The following is a 20922-nucleotide window of genomic DNA, read 5'->3' as shown; positions in this document are numbered from 1 at the left end:
GGGGGGGGGGGGGGGAATATCCCTCCTAAATCTGCTACTTCCTATTAAGAGAGCCCAGAGAAGGCTAATTACAAGGTTGTATTCCCTAGGTGCAAGTCAGGCAAATGGGACATGCCCTGGCGGTGAATTTCCTTAGCACATATGCGCCCAGGTACTATCGCAGTCCCACAGCAAGGGAGTGGAGGCACGGACCGGCGAGGCGCCTTGCTCACAGTCCCACAGCAGGTGAGCGACAGTCAGGATCACAGCTCCGGTCCCAGTTCCCAACACTACATGAAGCCCAGCTAACTCTGGCTCATTACTTGTCACCACTGAGCTTGGGGAGGACTTCCAGGAGGTCTAAAGCCTCTGCAGCTGGAGGGCCAAGGGAGGAATGGGCAGGAGATGCTATTGACAGCATGGACACCTCCAGGAACTGGACTGAGACCCACCCATCTCCTACAGGTCACTGACCATGAAACCCAAGTCCTGGCCTGGCACCAAAAGCTGTAGAAGGGAGGGCTGTTAGACTTTATCGCTGTCCACGGCCCTTTGAGAGCAGATTCGCCTCCAAATCTAAAGGCTGCAGCTGTAAAGACACCAATATCAATCCTAAGACCAAAGCTGCTAACTGGGGTGACAGAAAGCACTGATGTGGCAGGGAAAGAGCCAGAAACTCAGCTAGGCAGTTTGGTTATACTTACCGAGGGGGTTAAGACTTTTACTGTGAAACTCTGCATGCTGATATTGGGTCCCCAGCAGCAGAAGCCTTGCTCCTGTGGGTGCTGGGCTCTGCCCACACCCTGACCCTCACTAGCTAAGCTGTAATTAGCAGCGGGCTGCCATGTTCATCGTCTGCACCCACGGATCATACGGTACTTACAGACTATGCATCTGCCTTCCTGCAAGGTGGGCAAGTGTTATGTCACCCATGGGTAACAGACAGGGATCCCCAGGCCCCAGTCACAGGTCATGCCCCAAGCCAGTAGTCAGCAGAAGAGCAGGTAACGGAGCCCATGCCTCACGGTGCCCAAACCTGTCCCCGAAACATGGCAATACCCACCCTGGCAGGACCATGTACCTGCGGCATGAAGCTGCTTGGGATGGGACACAGAAAAGACAGACAAATGCCAGAGAGTTTTAAAAACTATAGCACATCCCAGAAAAGCCAAAGCATGAGTCACTGCTGCAGGGTGACAGAGGAGGGCTCCTGTGCCAGACCCAGCAGCAATTCATTACAACTGCTCCTCAAGTGATTTCCCCTCTGCCTTCACGCTACAAAAAGCCCTCTGTAGCATCACACAGGAGGAGATCCACGTACCTCCCGCTGCATAACACAGACTCTGGCCCTGCTATGGAGAGTGTCACGCACCTCTCTTGTGCAGGAGGCTGTATTTTAGCTCCACAGATGTGCATACCCACAGGCCACCTACATAGTTTCACTTTGGATTAAGGCTCTCTTCTTCTGAAACAAGACAGCCCACCCAGGGAGGTCGGCAGAGCGCTCCTCTGTTTGACATACAGGCCTCAGGTCCTTCTGAGTACCAGTCACCTGCATGAGGAAGTCCAAACAGTCACCGCCATGCTCTAAATGGGTCACTGCTTCTTATTTCTGGGCAACACGCCCAAGTCAGGAGGTGGTCACTGCCTGGGTCTGCACAGTTTATGGCACACCATGTTATACCTCCTGACACTCAGTTCTGCCAGCCCAGCAGCTCAGCTTGTGACCTTTATGCAAGCAGACAAACCTTCATCAACATCAGCAATCCTGCCAGGGATCACCTGGTCTTACACAGCCACCATCAGCCTACAGCCCATTCAGGTCTACCAGAGCCACATTTCATTAGCGACACACTGCCCAGGCACATCAAGTTCTGTGCTGTTGTATCTTAGCCGGTTTAAAACAAGTGTAGCTGCATCTACACAAAACTGGAGTCATAGCAGCATCTGTAGTGTAAATACATCCCCAGTGTCACCTTTCAAACACACACCACCTCCTGCCCTCGACACACAGCAACAAGGGTTGTGGAGAATATATGAGCCCCAGACCCATTCCCCCCTCCACGTTCCACAATTTTCACTTTTGTGACAATAAATAAATGCTACATTCATTTCAGGCTTTCAACTCAATACCCCCCACTAGGGAGACCCATGCACAGACACCCACAACTTCACCCACTCAAATGCAACTGGGACCCATCGAGCCTACACGCCTGTGAAGCAAAGCCTCCGACTACACATGTTAAAGTAGGAGTGCGTGGCACCTCTAAAGAGCGCCAGCCTGGGCCATGCCCTCTGCCTACCATGGGGTATGCACTTGTCAGCTGTGTAAAACTCTGCGTTTACAACCACCAAACGGCTGATAGGCTTGCAGCATTAAACCCCTGATGGTAAAATAGTTCCTTAGAGCAGTATTTAAGACAGGACAAAGGACTGTGACCCAGCTACCCATTGCGGGATACAGGTAGCGAAACGCTGGAACCAGGCAGATGCACGCGTATTTAAAAACCAAGCACACATCGAACCAAGAGGCTAGCAGCCTCACACCACAGCACGTGGCTAGGGCCCAGCACTCTTAAAAATAAGCCACCAGTGAAGTGTGGGACTTACCAGCAGTCTCTTCACCATCTCTGTTGTCCTGCCACGATCCCCGGGGAGCCTTTGCAGAGCAGAGTGGAGCACAGCAGAATTGCCCAAAATAATCCTTGGAGAACAGATCAATCCACACGATGCAGGAAGGGAAGGTGAGAGCTGGGAAGTAATTTCATTCCTTAATCCACTGAAGGAAAGCCCAGACAGGAGCTTACAACACAGCTTCCCCCTCCTCTCGCCCCACTCAGACTCCTGTCTTCCCACCAAGCTGCTCCAGGGCAGGCTGGCTGTGGCAGTTGACGCAGGTGCTGCTCGTTGCGCAGGTGCTGCTCATTGCTCCTTGAGGAGCGCAGCCTGCCCCAGCCAACTGGCCTCCAGCGGCCAGGCTGCCTCTGCTGCTGACAGCCCCTGGTGTTCAGCACCTTGGTGCAGAGGGAAGGGCCGCAGCAAGGGAAAGCCCTCAGCAGTAAGTTAGTCTTACTAAGGAGTCCCCACAGGGAGGATGCAACCTGTACAATACTCACAAAGTGCCAGTCATCACTGTCGATGCTGGATCTCACAACAGCTCCTGAAGGCACAGCTTGGCACGTGTCCCTTCTGCCACTACCAGATCTCCCTGGGGACCGCCACTCCTTGCAGACATCCATCCTGCCCCATGTGTGCTGACCCCTGCCCGTGCTGGCAAGCAGCAACAGCCGGCGTCCAGCTCTTGCTTGCTCCTGCGGACAAAAACAAACCCTTCCCCTTTCAGTTAAGGCTATTTCCCTACCTATGGACACCGGCCGCAACTGTTTTGCAGAACCTCGGCCCTTGCAATACCTCATCCGAATCCAGCTCAGCCCAGCAAGGAGCTCAGCTGAGGCTGGTTCCAGTTGAATGAAATGGGTGAGATGAATTTAGTGGCCCTAAATTATTTCTTGCTGGTCCCTTCCTGTTCATGAAGGTGACCAGCACAAGTGGCCCTGACAGGCAGCTTTCCCAGCAGAGGCGCCAAGACTTGCAAAGGCTGAAGCTCCTCTTCCCTCACTGGAGAAGGGGCTGGAAGATTAAACACAGACCTGCATTCTGCTCATCCAGCAGTGTCCACAGCGGGGACCCGGGAGACGATGCCCCCGGCATTTCCTGGAGCGGTCCACCCTTTCAAACGCACAGGAGTGTGGAGCTGAGATACCGCAGAACGAGCAAACGTGCGTGGGTGTCTCCAGCCATCCACATGCTCAGACATGTCAACAAAGCACTGTCAGGAAAGCCGAGCGTCTGCAAGAGAGAAAGCTGAAATCTTAGGCCATCTGAATGCACACTCTTATCCACTCTGCATCTAGCAAAGGAGGGCTTTGCCAGCTCACATTTCCATTCCCCTACCTTTTTATGACCTCAATCCTGCTAACTTTTCTGCCAGAAGCCATAGACTGCTGCTGACTCTGGGCGGCCAGCCATACGCTCGAACATTTCAGGGGCTTTTGCCACTCTGATGCCACAGCTGCCCAGCAGAGGGCATCAAGATTCCTCTTAGGTGAATATTCCTTCTTTTCGGGAACCACACTGAACCCCAAGTCCCAGGCAGGCTGACGTGAGATCTATGGGACAGATCCTCAGTGGATGTAAATTATTCAATGCTAGGGCCATTACAGTCAATGGCCCTAGCACCAGTTTCTGGATGATGAAGCTGGGACCCCACAGGATCATGAAAAGACTGCCCACCCAGGACCTCGCTGGATGTCTCACAGCATCAGGGCTTGGATGCTCCAGTAAAACCCTACTGGCATCAATTCCATTTTGCTAGCAGAGTTTCTCCAGCTGAGGTGGAGAGATTTTTGTCCGCGATAACCCCCTGTTCTATACTGAATGAGGGATGCAGTTTAGTAACACACCTGCAAGGCAAAAAAATCTGCTTCCATCAGTCAGAAAAGCTGCCCAGCTGCCCAACAGGAACAACTGGCCCCAGTTTTGGCAATAATTAGTTTCAATAGGATATGCCTTACGGACCAAGGATCGCATCCCTCACCCATTGAAGTCAATGACAAAGCTCTTGTGGTCTTTGGCCTGAAAGAAATCAAAATCCACTACAAATTAAGCAAGCTGCATTCAGCTAGAAGGTGCATTAGCTCTACTTACGGCAACGTCACTCTTATTAAGAAGCAGGTTGTGGGTGACTGCGTTTGAATGAAGACGGGTGATCTGGTGATGTGAACTGTTGATTGAGGATCCTAGGCTCCTCCCATTGTGTTTTATGCTGATACTTGAATAATGCTTCGATGCAAATACTGAATTCTGGAGATCAGTGGGGCTGACCAATATTTAAGGATACTTAACAAAACAGATACTTAAGGACCTCATCTTGCAGACTTACACTAGTGGCAATTGTGCTTGCTTATGTGAACGGCCGCCCGCCCAATAGCACCTATTTGTTCTAGTCAGGAGAGGGACGCAGCATTGGCCTTATTTTTGGAAAATGATAAATACACTGAAATACCCATATGGAAAGCAAGAGGAGGAAGATGCAAACTTCTGTTTCAGGTTTCAGTGCATGTTTATTTCCGTTTTATATTTCAGGCAAGTGCTTATTACATGGATATTATTCATGTTTGATACCTAAATTCTGGAGCATGAAGAGCCAATATAATACAGCTGAATAGTAAAAATACAATATGTACAAAATTAGTTTTTTTTTTCACATAGCAGATGTATCCAAACACATAAAAATCTTTACAGTCTAGGTTTTTCAATATTTAATATTTCAATAAATTGATAACACAGTGACAAGTCCTCACTGTAAACAAAGACAGCATTTGCCCAGTGTGATTGGTTTCAGGTTGTTTGGCTTTCCTGTGATGCTCAGTAGGAGGAAATAGGGTTGCCTGGTACCGAATCGCCGGCAAGCAGCAGAAGTAACTTTGCAATCAGAATCAATGCCTTTCATAGAAGGATTCCTAATGAAAAGATCTCAGAGTAGATAAAGGTAAATACTTTTAGCCACAAAGGTGCTTAAATGATGAAAGGCAGGTGGGAGGGTTCCTTCACAAGACTTAAGGATGGGATCATTTTGATTTTCCATTCCCACCATAGACCCTGATCCAACAAAACTCTCAAACACATGCTTAACTTTAAGCAGAGGGTCAGTTCCACTGAAGTCAATGGCGTACGGACAGACTTAACATTTAAGCCCAAGCTTAGTGTCCTGTTGGGTTAGGTTCTTAAGGCATGTCTGTAAGGCATCCATATCAGTTCTTCTGAGACTTTTTTGGCCCAATTCCCAAAACCTTATTCAGATGATTTGTTTCATCAACAAATGCACTCATCACCTTGCTGGAGTGAGCCCATCAGGAGGAATGACCATGATTTTTTTTGGTTTGAACAGTCTTGCGTGACGCAACCTGGCAGACAGAATTGATAGTGGACAGCCCTTCAGAACAAGAGACGCGGAGGAAAGCATCTCAGCATTCAGGGAGAGGACAAAACGTGGTACGGACGTGGGCATGCTGTGGGCTAAAAAGTCATCATGCTTCTTTGGAAGAGTTAGGTTAATTGCAACTTTGTAGCCCATGGAAAGAGGTCAAATTAATTTACAATAAAACTCTTTAACACCACTCTGGCAGTGTAATGGCATCTTAAAGTAGGCATGAATATAACTCATAATTACTTTAAGGCCCCTTTATACTGCATCAGCAGTGTAAACAGCCCTGCAGGTAAATGAGAATTAGGCTTCTGAAAATGTTTGCAAACTGGTGAAGAAATCCTAATCCTGGGTCAACGTGTTTATAGCACACTAAAGGCAAACTGCAAATGAAATGCTGCTCGCTATGACGCTCCTCTGACCATGGCAAATGATACTGTGTTTTTGCTGGTATCTTGTTGGCTATTCAAGTTTTTAGATTTTTTAAAATTACTATAAAATAGGGAGAAAAAAAGCCAGGAGTAAAAATAACTCCCTGGTAAAAGATGACCTTTTCCATAACTCCAGATGCCTGCTCCTAACAGCTGATATTTTGACTAAAGGTGGCAAAATCTAAAAGTAAATATTTAGCTTTGGAACCAATTTTAATCTATTCAAAATGATAATGAGGGAGGTCAAGCATGCTGGGTTCTTTCCTTTGCTTTATATTTTCACTGTCCTTCTAGAAAAAAAGAAGCTGAAATGGACAACTGGTTCTTCACGCAGAAGGGGAGTCAAAGGCTTGGGGGCCTCATCCTGAAAGGTGTTAAGCAGCTTCGAAAGGTGCAAAGCACCTGGACTCAACTTTAAAGAAAACTAAGGCATCCAGGTCCCAGTTCAGCAAAGCATTTATACACGTGATTAACTCCACGCCTATTCAGCATCCCACCACGGTCAATGGGACCTAAGCACCTGCTTACGTGCTCTGCTGAACAGAAAAGGATTGCAAAATCCGGACCCTTTAGGTCTGATCCAAACCCAATGGAAAGACTCTCCTTGACTTTATTGGACTTTGGATGTAACCTTCGAGCACCTCCTGGGATCAGGCCCTTTCACAACCCAGCTAAGAAATGTTTACCTTTATGCAATACGCTTTTCAATGCACATCACAGAAAGCAGGAAGGGGAGAATACAAAACAAACGCCAAATACATCTTTTTCACACCAGGCAAATCAGTCTTCTCCCCAGGCCTCCCCACCCACCCAGCCCCACCCCAAACGCACAAGGTGATGTCTTCAAATTCCCCCTTTTTCCCACCCTCCCCACCCAAAACAATTTTCACACATTTTTTTTTAAATGCAAAAAATTCACTCAGGATGCAAATCAGTCCAAAAGAGACACAGGCTACATACAAAAATTGGAGACACAATAAAATCTTTGCTTGAACTTCTATACGTTTATAAACAGGCGTGCATACAGACAATCACACCAATATTGACAAAAGCAGCAAGAGAGTCTCACCTCCATCTAACCCACTCAAAAGGCATTTTGTTTTTTTTTTTTATTATTTTTTTTATTTTTGTTACAGAAGGCCACTTTTAATTAAAAAAAAAAAAAAGGAGAGACAAATAGTCCAGCACTAGAATCCAACAGCCTGCCTAATCTTTGGACCTACTATATTTCTGGCACGACAATAAACTAAATAATAATTGGTTGTTGGTAAGTTTAACTACCAATCCTACCTGGATAAATTGTACACAAGTTAAAAAAAAAGAGCAGAAGCAGCTGTAGATGGAGCATCAGGTCTATGGGCTCTGTAGCGGGTAAAAAACTAACCTCTTTTTCTCCCTGTGCTATGAAGATGTGATCCTGCGTTCACTGTTACAACAGCAAAAACCCCATTGATTGGATGGTGCAGGACTGACCCCTGAACGAAGCGATTTATTTGCTACTGGTTTCTCCCTGCCCTCCCCAACAGGACAGCTGTAAAGCAAAACAACCACCTAAATAACTCAGTTTTGCCCAAGAAGAGCACAGTTTCCTTCCTAATTTGTATTTCCCTTCCAGGAAGATTTAAGGCTCTTCGATGTCTGGATTTCAACGATGGACTAGCAACATGGAGGCCTTCAGCCGCTAACAGCTGCACGTGGTTCTATTTAGCATTTTCCATTATCATTACCAAGGTCTTACCACAGAGAATATAATACCTGAACTGTACTTTTCATTGTGGACATTCAGCATTTAACTTGAACACGCAAGCGTACACACACACACACACACACACGCTGCAAGGATGCACAATGATGCCTAGTGACAAAATTGTGGGCCAAGATCTGATTTTGCCAGAAGTCTGAAGGCATTTCATGATTTTGGTTTAGTCCTACCACGCGCTGTTCCACAGACACACGCATGCACTGTATGGGCACACACAATCACCCCCGGCACTGCTACTTAGGTATAGTGACACACACATACACAGAGTATGCAGATATATAGCCAGTCTTTTTCCCCTCTACACTGTAATCCCAAATCAAAGGATTGCCCTAATTGTAACAACTCTGGAGGCATCCCTTACAATTTTTAATGTACCCGGTACCCTTCATGCTCCATGCTCCCCAGTGCTACCATTAGGCATTTTGGATGCTCTTAGGATGGAGGACAGGGTCCACAATAGAAAATGCACAAATTTCTGGATCCGACAATAATGTTTTGTATGCACACAGAGGGAGGGATTTAAAAGAACAGGACAGCTGGGAACCTGCATGGGAATCTGACCTCAATAACGCCCCTCCCAGCTGCACGTGCACTGACCCCTGCTCAGGGTTATTGCCTCAGATGTGCACTCCATCTTTTACGGGGAAATGAAATGGCCAGCGGCTGAGCAAAGAGAGGATTTTCTCACATACTCTGCCAGACAGAAAAGTGAAGGATTATTCCAATTAAGCAAGTAATTTCCTAGCCCAGAAACAAAGCTTCATCTTAACCACTTTGGGGGCGTTTTCCTTGATTGGGAAGCTCAACTGCTGTATGCGAGTCCTTTGTTATGGGCGGTCTTCATAAAAACGTTAGTAATGATTATCTTTGTTTTTTATCATAACAAAATGTACAGGAAACTTTTTTGGTCAAAACTAGCTTTCAAAGCTACCTAATCTGTTCAACATCAACCAGTCCCCTGCTTTGCCAAATGTTAATAATTAAGATTCCTTCACTTGCTCTACTTGCAGATGAAACACAAGTGGAAAGAACAACTTATTAAAAATAAAAGGTAAAGCACGTGGCCTGTTTTTGCCTTGTATAAAATAAGTTCTCTTAATTTTTGGCAGTGGTGAAGGTTGCAAAAGATTTTCAACTTTGGAAACTTTGATGCATGTAAAAGTTGCATTCATCAGACATCCTCCAATCCGAATTGTACAGAGGACTGAAGCCCTGCCTGTGCAAAAGACAATGCACAGGTAGACAGCTGCACTCAAGCAAAGCCCAACTCCACCTGGATGCAGCATGCTGTCTGTCCCCCATCACTTGCAGGATTAGAGCCTAAATGTTGAAGTCTTTCCTCAGTCTTTAGGGAGATCAATACAAGTTTAGCCTGAGAAAAGTATGAGTCAAGACTTCAGGACCTGGCCCTCAATAGCCAAGTGCTATCTGAATGCATTAGCTCAGATCATGAACTCTGCATTTATAAACTGATGAGGAAAGCTTTTCTATCCAGGGCCTAATTCCCCCAATAGTAATTCCCCATTCCCAGTAGACTGACTCAATGCCATTGATTTTCATATGGAAGATACTTTGCAGTCAACACAGTTCCCCAGCACGTACCACAATATTTGTGTATCCTGGGCAGGATTTTCAAAAACACTCAAGAGATTTAGGTTTTTTTAAGAATCCCACCAACTACCCTCTTTTTTTGTTTGACATCAGTTAAAAGAAGTTCATTATTATTACTTATTAATATATGTGATTGGTCTGCATTTCTTTAAAAATGAGAAACTCTGCTTTGACTGGATTTAAAGATCCTCAGCAGTCTGTGGGGTATGAAAAGCAGAAAGTAGCTACAATCACAGTTATTTCTTTGGCCACAGGATACTGTGTATTTAACCAGTTTTGAATCATGATGTAAAACATTAGTTAATTCACGCACATGGGTAGAAAGCTCAGAGATGACAGGCTTGATCCTCCAAAATGTTGCACTTTGGGTCACCATTCAGACCCATGCGATGTGTGTGTGAAGTGGATGTAAAATGCTTTCAACCCACATATACGCATACACAAGGAAATTTGGGAATAACAGCCTGACCTCCTTTAAACATGAGACACTATATTAGGTGATAGAAATTTTGGCTTCTTGAACAAGAGGCTAATCTCATGTTGATGTAACTCCATTGACATCTAGGAAATTACTCTCCATTTACATCTAGGGGAGGTCAGGACCATGCCTCATATTTAAAGGGTCACCTAAAAGAGCTTCCTGTTTAATAAGTATGCTATTTAAAGACCTAGTTTGATTTTACTCCTGACTGTTTATAATTAGATGCAGTTTATCCAGCAGGTTAATTTTAGAAATTAGCTTGAAGTAAGGGACTGGAAATGACTGACATTCAGACTGTTGGCAGCTTACCTAGGGGGATACCTGCACTTAAACAGGAACCGTGAGCACAGCTAATCCAGCAAAGCTATGTCAGCACACCTGCCCAGTGGAGATGTACCTTATACTGGCAAGAATTCTTTTCCCAGTATAGTTTAAACCAGGTCACCAAACAGAAATACACCATGGATCAAAAATGACTTTTTGCTGGCATAACTGCAGCCACACTACAGTTCCTGTGGGCAGAGCGATAACAGTTGTGGTGTGTTTTTTCCCACATTTCTAACCAATGCAGCTATGCTGAGAAAACGTTCAAGTGTAGACCAAGCCTCGGAGAATATCCTACACTGCAGATAGTGGTAGACATGTACCAAGGCTAACATACACCCTGCAAAGTCCAGAAACGCAGCAATTTAAATGCCCAATCCAAAGCTCACGGAAATCAACTGAAGTGTTTTTACCAGCTTACATGAGCTTTGAAGCAGGCCCTAAATGACAGCGACAGTCTGCTCAAAAGTACTACCCAGGAAACCCATTTTGGCTATCTTCTCTGTGGTAGGATTACCAGTAACTAATATTATTCAACAACAGAAGAGGTTTCTTGTAAACTTCATATTTATTGATTTTTTTTTTTGGGACAACTTGATCTTCTGTATCCCAAAGTGTACAGATATATATATATATTTATATATATATTTATATATATAGCTTTCTCCATAGGGAAAACACACATATCAAAGGAGGAGAGACATTTCTAAAGTGCCCCTTGTTATACAGTACTGAACATGATTTCTAAGAAGTATTAGAATAAATCTGAAGTTTCTGAATAGGAATGACAGAGGTGAGGAGAGAAGACTTGTGGTCTGTTTTTTTTTCCCTCAAAGAACAGAAAGAAGTTTGATGATTCAAAAAAAAAATAAAGTATCTTTGATCGCTTTGGAGAACATCAGTTAGAAGAGGGATGGTCCAAGATTTCTAGGCTAACAGACTGGCTGAAGCCTGGCCAAGTGGAAGGAGCCTTTCTTGTGCTAGAGCTTATTAACATCAGTGAAGGAGGTTTCACACAGGAGATCCATCCTGTTACCATCCTCAATGGCATCATTTATATTTTAATTTGGACACAGGAGAAGAAGAAGAATCTGTGGTCAGCAAGAAGACGTGTCTGTACAATAAAGGACTGAAGAACTCACAAGGACGTTCCCTCCCCAGCGTCAAATGAACCAGGGAGTTCTGCGCCGTCTACACTTTTCTTTTAGAAAATATTGTAGAAAAGTGGCCGATGTTTTTAGGAGTATCTGTATCTACTTCAGTCTTAGTCATCCAGGGCCTCTGAGAAGAAAGACTCTCGGGACACCATTTGGGGCCAAATTTCTCAGCAGAGGAGGAGCAGGTCCACAAGCAAAAAGGCATGTGAAAGAGCAGTAAAATTTGCATGTGCAATTACTGCCATTTTCTGCAAACATGTGTAACTACGAGTCTACCCCAGTTGGGTGCTGGTGCCTTCAAATCCCACTACCTTCAGCTACCGCTGATGGCATGTGGTACCCTCCATAGGTCCCTAGCCAGTCATTTGTATATGCCAGCATCATAACTGGAGGCAAATGAGTTTGGGGGCCCAGATCTGAGTTTTCTGTCTTTTGAAAAGGGAAACACTTTTTCAGATGGGGCTCTCCAGTTTGCCTTTGTTATCCTATGAGGATGCATGAGATGAAAACAGTGAAAGCTCTTTTCTATGTTCCCCCCATACACAGGACATGAAGTTAGGCAGTTACTCCTAAAAAGGCAGACAACTCTGCCACAATGATCCAGTGCTTTCAAGCATCTCTGATGAACAGCAGCTCTCCTGCCACGTAGCTCTGATCTCCACTGAGGTCAATCAAGGCTCCAGCTCACATAAAAAAAAATACAACCTTATTGAGAAAACCCCCGGATTTGTAAAAGAGAAAATAAACCTGTAGCAAATCTGTTTTCCCTACAATGCTTACAGTGCATTAGAAGTGAAAGGGAATAAATTTGTTTAAAGGTGCTTTGGGGATAGGGAATAATTCACTTCAAGATCTGTCCACTATGCTATGGAAACTGCGCTAGCAACACAGGCTGGGGTGAACACCATTTCCCATGCAAGTGCAAACAGATTTTTGTTCCCTACTGATTGTGCTCTAGACAGCCCCTCACTTCAGGCTTGGTTTTATAAACATGGGTCTCACACAATTCTTAGGAGAAATACCCTTGTCTACACTGGCAAGGGAAACTGTTCTGGACCCTACTGGCAGCAACTCCTGCCTCTTAAGTATCAAAGATAAAAGTGGACAAGGCCAAAAATTGGCTAGATTTTTCAATCAAACCTATCCAACTGTACCGTTGAGAATATTATGCTGCCAGAAAGTCAACTCTAGCAGTCCTCATTCAGGGAGAAGTCCCACTGAAGTCAGTGGGAGTTCTGAGCAAGTATGGACAAAAGGATGTCTCCTACAGAAAATCTCTACTCAGCAACAGATTCAATCCATACAGTGGTCAGGAGGCTGAAGGTTGTCCTGTAACTCTGCAGAAACCGCGACTGGTCGACAAGCTCCTCACAGTCTAATCTGGGTTGGAGTTGTTTCTAGAAGAACTTGGCCTTACTGCAGTTTTACTGCCCGCTATGAACTGCTTCGAGCCAGTAACATGTATGGAGTGGCATATGCTAGCATATGGACCATCCTCTTGTCCTGACCCAAGCAAAATTTCCATTGGCTGCAGTGGGAGTTTTGCCTGTGTTAGGATTACAGGATCAAAGAGTGGAAAAAGGAGAAAGTTAGTTGTAATACAACATGGAGAAATGGGACAAGGAACAGGAGAGTCAAACAATAAACAATGAAACATGTCTTAAACAACCTCCCAAGAGTCTGGCGAGAACCAGCCGAAAATCCTTGCATCACCAAAGGGAATGAGAACGTGGTAGGATCAGACACAGCCATCAAAAAAGATGGAACAGAAGATGGTGACTTAAGATAAGAGAGGGTTGCTCTTTAGTGCAGGTTTCACTGTATTGTGTAAAGACACACTGTGAGGTTATACATACTGATTTAATGGAATATACTGTTATCCTATACAAAACTAAATTTCATTTCTTTTTTTTTTTTTTTTTTTTTTTTTTTTAAAGAAAAAGCTCTCAAAAGCACTCAAGCTTCGGAGCACTCCACATGCACATTTATCCCTTTTCTAATCCGTTCACTATCCTGCACTAAAACGTGGTCAGTTCAAGAAGGAAAAAAAAAATCAACTTATTTTCCATCAGCTTCCTTGTCCCAGGTTCCATTCCACCAGACCAGTGAACTATATTGCAAAGCTGCAAGCTTGAAATCACTGCCTCAGTCAAAATGCTTTTAGGAAATGGAACTGGTGTGAGGAATCCTGAAATAGAGCTGTGCAGAGAGAGTTCTGCAAAATCAATTATTGCGTTAGCAAAACAAAAATTGAAACAATACATATTTTAAACTGCTGAAATAAAAAAAATAAGTATTATTTCAACGTAACTAAAAGCGAGTCATTTATGAAATTCCAACAAATGAAGTCCAGTTGTGTATTCTTTTTCCTTTTATTAGACAGGACAGAGAATTTCCTTAAAATGCCATAACAAGTCACAGTGATCTTAGATGGTTTTTTGAAATGTAATATGCTGAAGGGAAATACCTTTAACATTGTTTACTATATTTGTTAGTATCATTTATTTGTACCCTGGTCCACCAAACCATCTGTCTTTAAAGTTCCTTGTTTAAAGAGTACACTCTGCCTTCTTCCTCCAAAAATGAATTTGAAGTTGTCTAATAATCCAGCAAATAATCATCCTTACCAGAAGCCTTCTTCAATGTTATATTTTTTCATATATATATATATATATATATACATATATATATATATATGTGTGTGTGTGTGTGTGTGTATATATATATATATATACATATATATATATATATGTATATATACATATATGTAGCTATGAGCAGGTACATATATATACACACATATATATAAATATAGACTTCTATTACTTTTTTATCATTCTACGCAGTGTCTTAGTAATGAGATCAGCATTTTTTTTTTTATTCTACAAAGAAGCAACACATGTAAGGGGAAAATTAAAGTCTTAAGAACATCATATTCATATTTCACTGATTACACATAAAAGGAAAAAAAATCACCATGAACAACTGTCATTAAAGTTTTCTCTGATTAGCAAAATTCAAGTGCAGAGAAGCCCTGTTTTTCATTACCACTGCCAGGCTGGATACTGAAGGGTTAAAGATGGACGTGACACTCCCAACCTCATATGTGTTTCTCTTCCTGTTTTCACAGAGTTTCTGCACTTCTCTTCCTTGGAATCAGACGTGGTTGGAATGTATGGAGTTTCGGGACAGGCTGCCCGCCAAAGACTTTTACCAAAGGGCTTCCTGCTCTAGGCCAGCTTCAGTGTGCTCACTGGGAATGACGGCATGGTGACCATAGTTACCGGGTTTAGGACTGTTTGCCCAACTAACTGTTGATGGTGGACTACTTGGGTTCCTACAGCAGGCTTGGTCATCACCGCTGGCTGGCCTAGGTTTGTGGTTCCATTTACTTGCTGGTGAGAAATAGTGTGAGCAATATGACTCACAACCGGTTGGCTGACAGCCACAGGTTGAGGATATATGGGTAACTGCTGGCCAAGGTGGGTCATGTGATTTATGGTAGCCGGGTGCACAGTGATGTGGCCGATAGGCTGAGCAGCAGTGGTAAGTTGTACAGGGCTGGACGTGGAAGGTGCAATGTGAGCAATGTGCTTGGTCTGTGGACCCTGAATCACATGGTTGACAGTCTGTATGACTGAAGCGTGGGTGGTGGCCGTGTGGGCGATAACAGTCGATTGCACTGTTGAGGCTGCCACGATGTGAGTCTGTGCAGGGACAATCGCCTGCGGCTGGACCAGTGCCTGGGTCTGGATGGGAGGTTGCGCATGGGGTGGGGTTTGTTTCTGCTGTATAGACAGGTGCTGAGGCAAAACCGCTGGGTGATGTGAAGCAGCATTTGAAGGGACGGCTTTCAGGAGCTCAGGGTGCTGGCGCTGGGTTAGTTTTGGTAATGAGTTCACTGGCCTGTCATCTTCCATGTCTTCATCAATGTTGTCTTCACCTTCTGGAAAAAACGAAAGGAAGAAGCTCCGGTAAAGAGAATGCAGAGGCTGAATCTGATCAACCAGGTTCGCACAAAAGGGAAGAATGGATTATATCAGCAAGACAGTCACTGATTTAAAGTGTGAAGGTGCTGCACAGCCAAATTCAATGCCTCCCTTTTCTAACAGAGGCCTCACCAACTTGTAACAGGTTGGTCTGCTCCCTGAAAAGGTGTGGGGTCAGCCAGTCCTATCTGATTAGCAGACCCAGCAGGAAAGGAGTCAAGCAGTGCCTACCAAGAACCAAGAGAGCTCAACTGGGGAAGGGAAGGGCAGTGATCCTGGAGCAGTGAGAAAGGCGTCTGGTCCTCAGAAGCCTTGCACTGGTGAAGGGAGTCGCTTTTGTGCTGTTACCTCATGAGTCTTCAACTGAATTAAACAGACTGTGCTCTGAGGGCCGGATCCAAAAGAGGGTCTGGAGAGGTGTCAGTCCTTCCTGACTGAGGGTGGGGAAACAAGCCAGCAGCCTACACAATGCTGGCAATCAGTGGCTCCCCCAACCCACTCAGAGCCCAGTTCCCAAAGGAGGGGTTGTACAGCAGTGCAAAACCTGCCTTTGAGAAGCACCAAGTAAGAGTGATGCCATAAAGATGTCAAGTGAGTGAAGGAATCTGTTGATGGGGGACAAGGACAGTACTTGGTTCTCAGTTTGCAAAGGATGAACATTTCAGCTTCACAGAAACCCAGGGAAAGGATGGTTGGGAAAGAAAAGGAAGTCAGGGCTACACACCCCAGAGTTACAGAACTGGGGCAAATCCTACACTGACAAACTTTTTTTTGGTATAAAGAGACCTTACTAACTGGAACTAGTGACTTCCCTGCCAAGTCATTCTGTGGGTGGCACCTCCCCTTCCACTCAGATTAGGAAGGAAACAGTGATGGGGAAATAAGCCAATGAGATTGCCTCACCCCATTCTGGCTTTGGAATAAGGAAAACTGGTCTAGTCACCAAATTGCTCAGTCAGTGCAGAAAAGTGGTTACCCCTTGAAACCAGGACCTTGACTTGCCTTGCTTGCTCTAAAAGCAGCCATGCCACAGTGCTGGAATATCTTAGAAGATGCAGAAGCTTGAGGAAACCAGGGAAGAGCTTTCCCTTTCCTACACCCTCCTTTCACTCTTATGCTGGGCTACTTTAAGAGATCCTTCCCTGCAGATTTTAGTGGAAGAGATGTACAGTGACACTTCCTTTCACTGCGTTTCACTCCTAACTTCCATCAGTCTCACTTCTAAGTCTGTTGATGCTTAGATATTATGGTGATAATACAAGGACCAAAACACAACTGGCAAACTCAGGTTTTCCCCTTCTGGCTGCTGCTGTATCACCCACATGCAATGTCTTGAGTGGATTGCTCATCTCTTTGAAGGAACTGTTACATATTATTACAGGCTGTTTATCTCCACAGATCTCTGCAAAAGCATGTCACATCCATGAATTGTCTACTCTTCATACAGCAGACTGGAAGTAAGGCCAAAAGAGGGCCCCTCTTACTGATACATTTGTCGAAGGGAATGGTGTGTGTGAAAAGGCTTTGCTTCCAAAGGAATCATTTAATCTTCACTACAGGTCCTTCTCAGCCCATGTTAAAGTTCACTGAACTGTTCCAGTGCTCCGGTGACTTCTTCCTCTATCCTGCTCTCTTCTAAAGACTTTTTCCTACATAGCAGGACCTTTCCCCTACATCTGCTTCCCAGAGCCAATCAGTTCTAACAAGCAGGGATGTGTCGTAAGAACTGAGGTTGGAAGGCAGGGAGCTGAACTGTTCTAAGTCTCAGGAGGATGCCTAAATTGCAGGCCTAATGTACAAACCAGCACATATAAACAGCAGTATTGTGTACTTACCTAGCACTTTTCAGGCAAAATTATTGCTGCCCCTTCTAAAGCTGGACAAGAATTACTATTGCAAAGCAACAAGCTAAGGAAAATAATTTTCAAATGTGTCCTCTGACTTTGGATACTCAAACCACCGGCCTTTTGCTTGGTTTACAGAAGTGCTGTTCACAGTTCCACCCAAGTCAACAGGAGCTCCCAGGTGTAAGGAGGTAAAATTGGGCACCCAAAATCAGAGGATGGGTTTTAGAATTTGGGCCTAAGTAGCTTGTCCAGCAGACCAGAACTCAGGTCATCTGGCTCTTATCACCAGGGCAGTTTGCTTCAAACCCAAGTGCTGAGTCCAACTTCCAAACACAGGACTTGGATGTACCATGCAAGCCTGGCTTTGTAAAGATTACCTACCTGTTAATGTGCCTGAAAAAGTCCTATTTATTTCAATTTCCAGACTCCTCCTGGAGAGGCTTGAAATACCTAATGCACTTTAACACAATTACAAACCAAATGGCAGGCTTGCATGCATGATACACCCCTTCAACCCCAGAATGGGGAAGCTTGTCCCAGAACCACATTTGAATCCTCCAACATCATTTACAAAACACGGCTGCTGTTGCTTTGGAAACCCCCCTGTAAATGCAACAGAGGTTTTAAGCAAAGTAATGTGGATGTACCCACTTGGCAGTGAAAGTAATTTTGCTGATAGCGTTGAACTGTGCTGGGAAGAATTTAATTTAAAAAGTGCAGACCAAGCTAACATGCTGCAACTTGTTAGGTCCTGTTACAAAGCCCAAATGGGGGATGGCTTAGTGAAAAGCTTTCATGGTGCCAAATGGAGGTTTCATCACCTGGCACCAGATTCAGGGATCTGAGGCAAAAAGCGGGGGAAAATGGTTGTGCTATATGCTTTTACTATCAAATGCGTATGTATCTGGCAGTGGCCACGGAGGAGGTAATGGTACCTGATGCAGTCGAGGTAGATGCCTGGTCATCCTCTGGCTGAACTGTTTGCCGAATAATTCTATCAATTTCCAAGATGTCCATCCATTGGCTCAACTCGTTCTTCAGTTCTGCCAGTCGCTGCTGGGTAGCAATCTTTTCTCTTGCCAGCCGCTCCATCTCATGTTCATATTCCTTCTCCTTTCTCTTTAAAGTCTGAGGATAGGATAAAGAAAGTAACGTAAGGAGAACAAATCAAACCATGATCCACTGTAAGCAGGACACTCCCTTTTCCCTCTGATGGTTTTCTTTATCATTCTTTGTATGCCGTTGAAACCATATAGAAAAGGAGAGGGCTTGAAGTGACTAAGAAAAGTAGAAGGTTTGCCTAGCCAATCCTATGGAAACTCTCCTGTAGTAAGAACAATGCTAATCCTAGCATATGAGCGCAGCTCCACACACAAAGTGCTTAATGGGACACAAGTAGACCAGATGCAAGGAGGTGCAACTGCATGGATATCACTCGAATTGTACCTGCTTTTATTACATCCAAATGGGACCCAATATATCCACAGGCCTGAGTAATAAAGCTTGAGTGCGTTTTTGTTCCTAAACCAAGGTTTAATGTTTTTTTTTCATTTTGAAATTCTTAATAGTCTTATGTCAGAATAAACAATGGTGCCTGTGCCAACATCTCTGAGCTATAGACTATCGAGTCTGGAACAAGGTCTGGCCACATTAAAGACTGCATTTCGATCTGTGAGCTGTCAAAACAGCTGCACTCTGCTGGGACAATGGGAACCACGAAAACTTCTGAGGAAAGAGCTGAGAAGGAGATCCAGACATGGAATCATTTTCCTAAGTAGACTGAGTGAATCCAAAGTCTGGTCCTTTTTTGGAAATACTGTTAGTTGCCGCTTTGAAAAAGCCATAGTGAGAATAAGAACTAAAGAAAATATACAACAACTTAGAACAAATCAAACAAATTAATTAACCAACAGAAAACTCCAGGAGAGAGGAAGAGAGAGGAGGTTCTATCTCAGAAAGGGAGGAAAACCAGAGACTATGGAAGATGTGCGACAGGAATTAGTGCAAAGTCCTAAGATTGACAGATACACCCTTATACTGAATATAACCTTATACAGGATAAATTACCGTCATTAAAACATTTTGCATCTAATATCAGGACTATGGCCAAGAATTTGAAGACTAGTGATTTCACATGCTTCCATGTTTGGATGTCCAACCTGTGATGCCTTAAATGGCTCTGATGTTCAGGAAGTATAGAGCATCCATCCTTTGAAAACCTGACCCCTTTCAAGTGTCTGATACTGGGTGCAAAACACCCCTGCCTCCAAATACCTAGTCATTTCTAAAAATCAAACCCCAAAGACTACATAGAGCTAGAATTTGCTTGACCTCTGCCCATTCAGCAAGGGCCTGTTCAATTTCCACAGTAAAAGGAAACCTCCGTGAAAGTCAGGGTCACCTGTTGTCCCAGTGAAAATATAGGTCCCACTCCTGAAAAGAACTGGCTACTTGTGATTCTGCTGGAATAGGTGCTTGCTCCAGGCGCACATCACCAGTTAACAGATTGCCACACTATTTCCTAGGAGGTGAGACAAAACATGGCCTGCAAAACTCACCTACTGATTCTTCGCTGACACTTCCATTTCTGTATTCCTTTTGAACTGACCCAATGCCATTGAATGTACATCCCAAACTGGGAAGGATCATGCTGAAATGCCACGTAGCACAGGTGGCACTGAGCCATCGAGTGTAATATGGAGAAGCAATAAAATGGGACTAATTGTGCAAGACATTTCTTCCAAGTGCCCACGCCACAGCGCACAGTGCCCACAGCTGCCAGCTGGATGTAAAGCTTCCTAAAAGCACGGCTTTGAGTGTAAAGATCTGCCCTGACAGAGGAAACATCCAATCCGGCAAGTCAGCTCCAAGGGTCTGGCAACTTCTCCCGCTGGATGCTCTGGAGCAATGCGAAAGCATCCCAGGACACACCTGGGCAACTGTGCAGGGCTGCATGTGGGAGATGGAGAAATTCCTTACTGGCTGCTGCTCACAGTATATGATCCGAAGCAACTACGAAACAGCCTAGACTGCCTCTGACTGGTGCCAGGTTAGGGTAGGAAGATGGGCTCTGTAGTGTCCAAATCCAGACAAGCACCCACCACTTCCTTTAACTCCAGAATTCAGAATCTGTCAAAATCAGGTCTTAAAGAGTCCTACAGTGAAATGACTAATGGCCAATGCACAGAAATCTCAAGTAGATTCATAGATTGTCAGGGGCTGGAAGGGACCTTGCAGATCATCAGGTCCAGCCCCCACACCCACCCAACTCTCCCCCTTTAGGCAGGAAGAGAGCTGGGGTTAGGTAACCCCAGCGAGGTGACTGTCTAGTCTCCTCTTGAAAACCTTCAGGATA

General features: G+C 44.7%; 1 protein-coding gene and 1 long non-coding RNA gene across 3 annotated transcripts in view; both read right to left on the bottom strand.

Moving 5' to 3' along the window:
* The window catches only part of LOC109293220, a 19994-nt gene extending 15266 nt beyond the window's left edge, over window positions 1–4728 (bottom strand). The window contains exons 1-2 of the long non-coding RNA XR_002096269.1: window positions 3096–4728; window positions 2590–2730 (exon numbers count right to left, since the gene is read on the bottom strand). This is a non-coding gene — a long non-coding RNA (uncharacterized LOC109293220). The remainder of the gene's footprint in view (window positions 1–2589; window positions 2731–3095) is intronic.
* Window positions 4729–14564: 9836 nt separating this feature from the next.
* Window positions 14565–20922, bottom strand: part of MNT (MAX network transcriptional repressor) — a 68293-nt gene continuing 61935 nt past the window's right edge. For both annotated transcript variants that reach the window (XM_019511034.1, XM_019511035.1), the window contains 2 exons: window positions 18503–18695; window positions 14565–15677 (listed from right to left, as the gene is read on the bottom strand). In XM_019511034.1, the coding sequence (XP_019366579.1) occupies window positions 14962–15677; window positions 18503–18695 (909 nt within the window). In that variant the 3' untranslated portion in view covers window positions 14565–14961. The remainder of the gene's footprint in view (window positions 15678–18502; window positions 18696–20922) is intronic.

Source organism: Gavialis gangeticus, unplaced genomic scaffold (assembly GCF_001723915.1).
Source record: "Gavialis gangeticus isolate Ggan-Ray unplaced genomic scaffold, GavGan_comp1, whole genome shotgun sequence".
Classification (NCBI taxonomy): Eukaryota; Metazoa; Chordata; order Crocodylia; family Gavialidae; genus Gavialis; species Gavialis gangeticus.
This window is presented reverse-complemented; position numbering and strand designations above follow the sequence as displayed.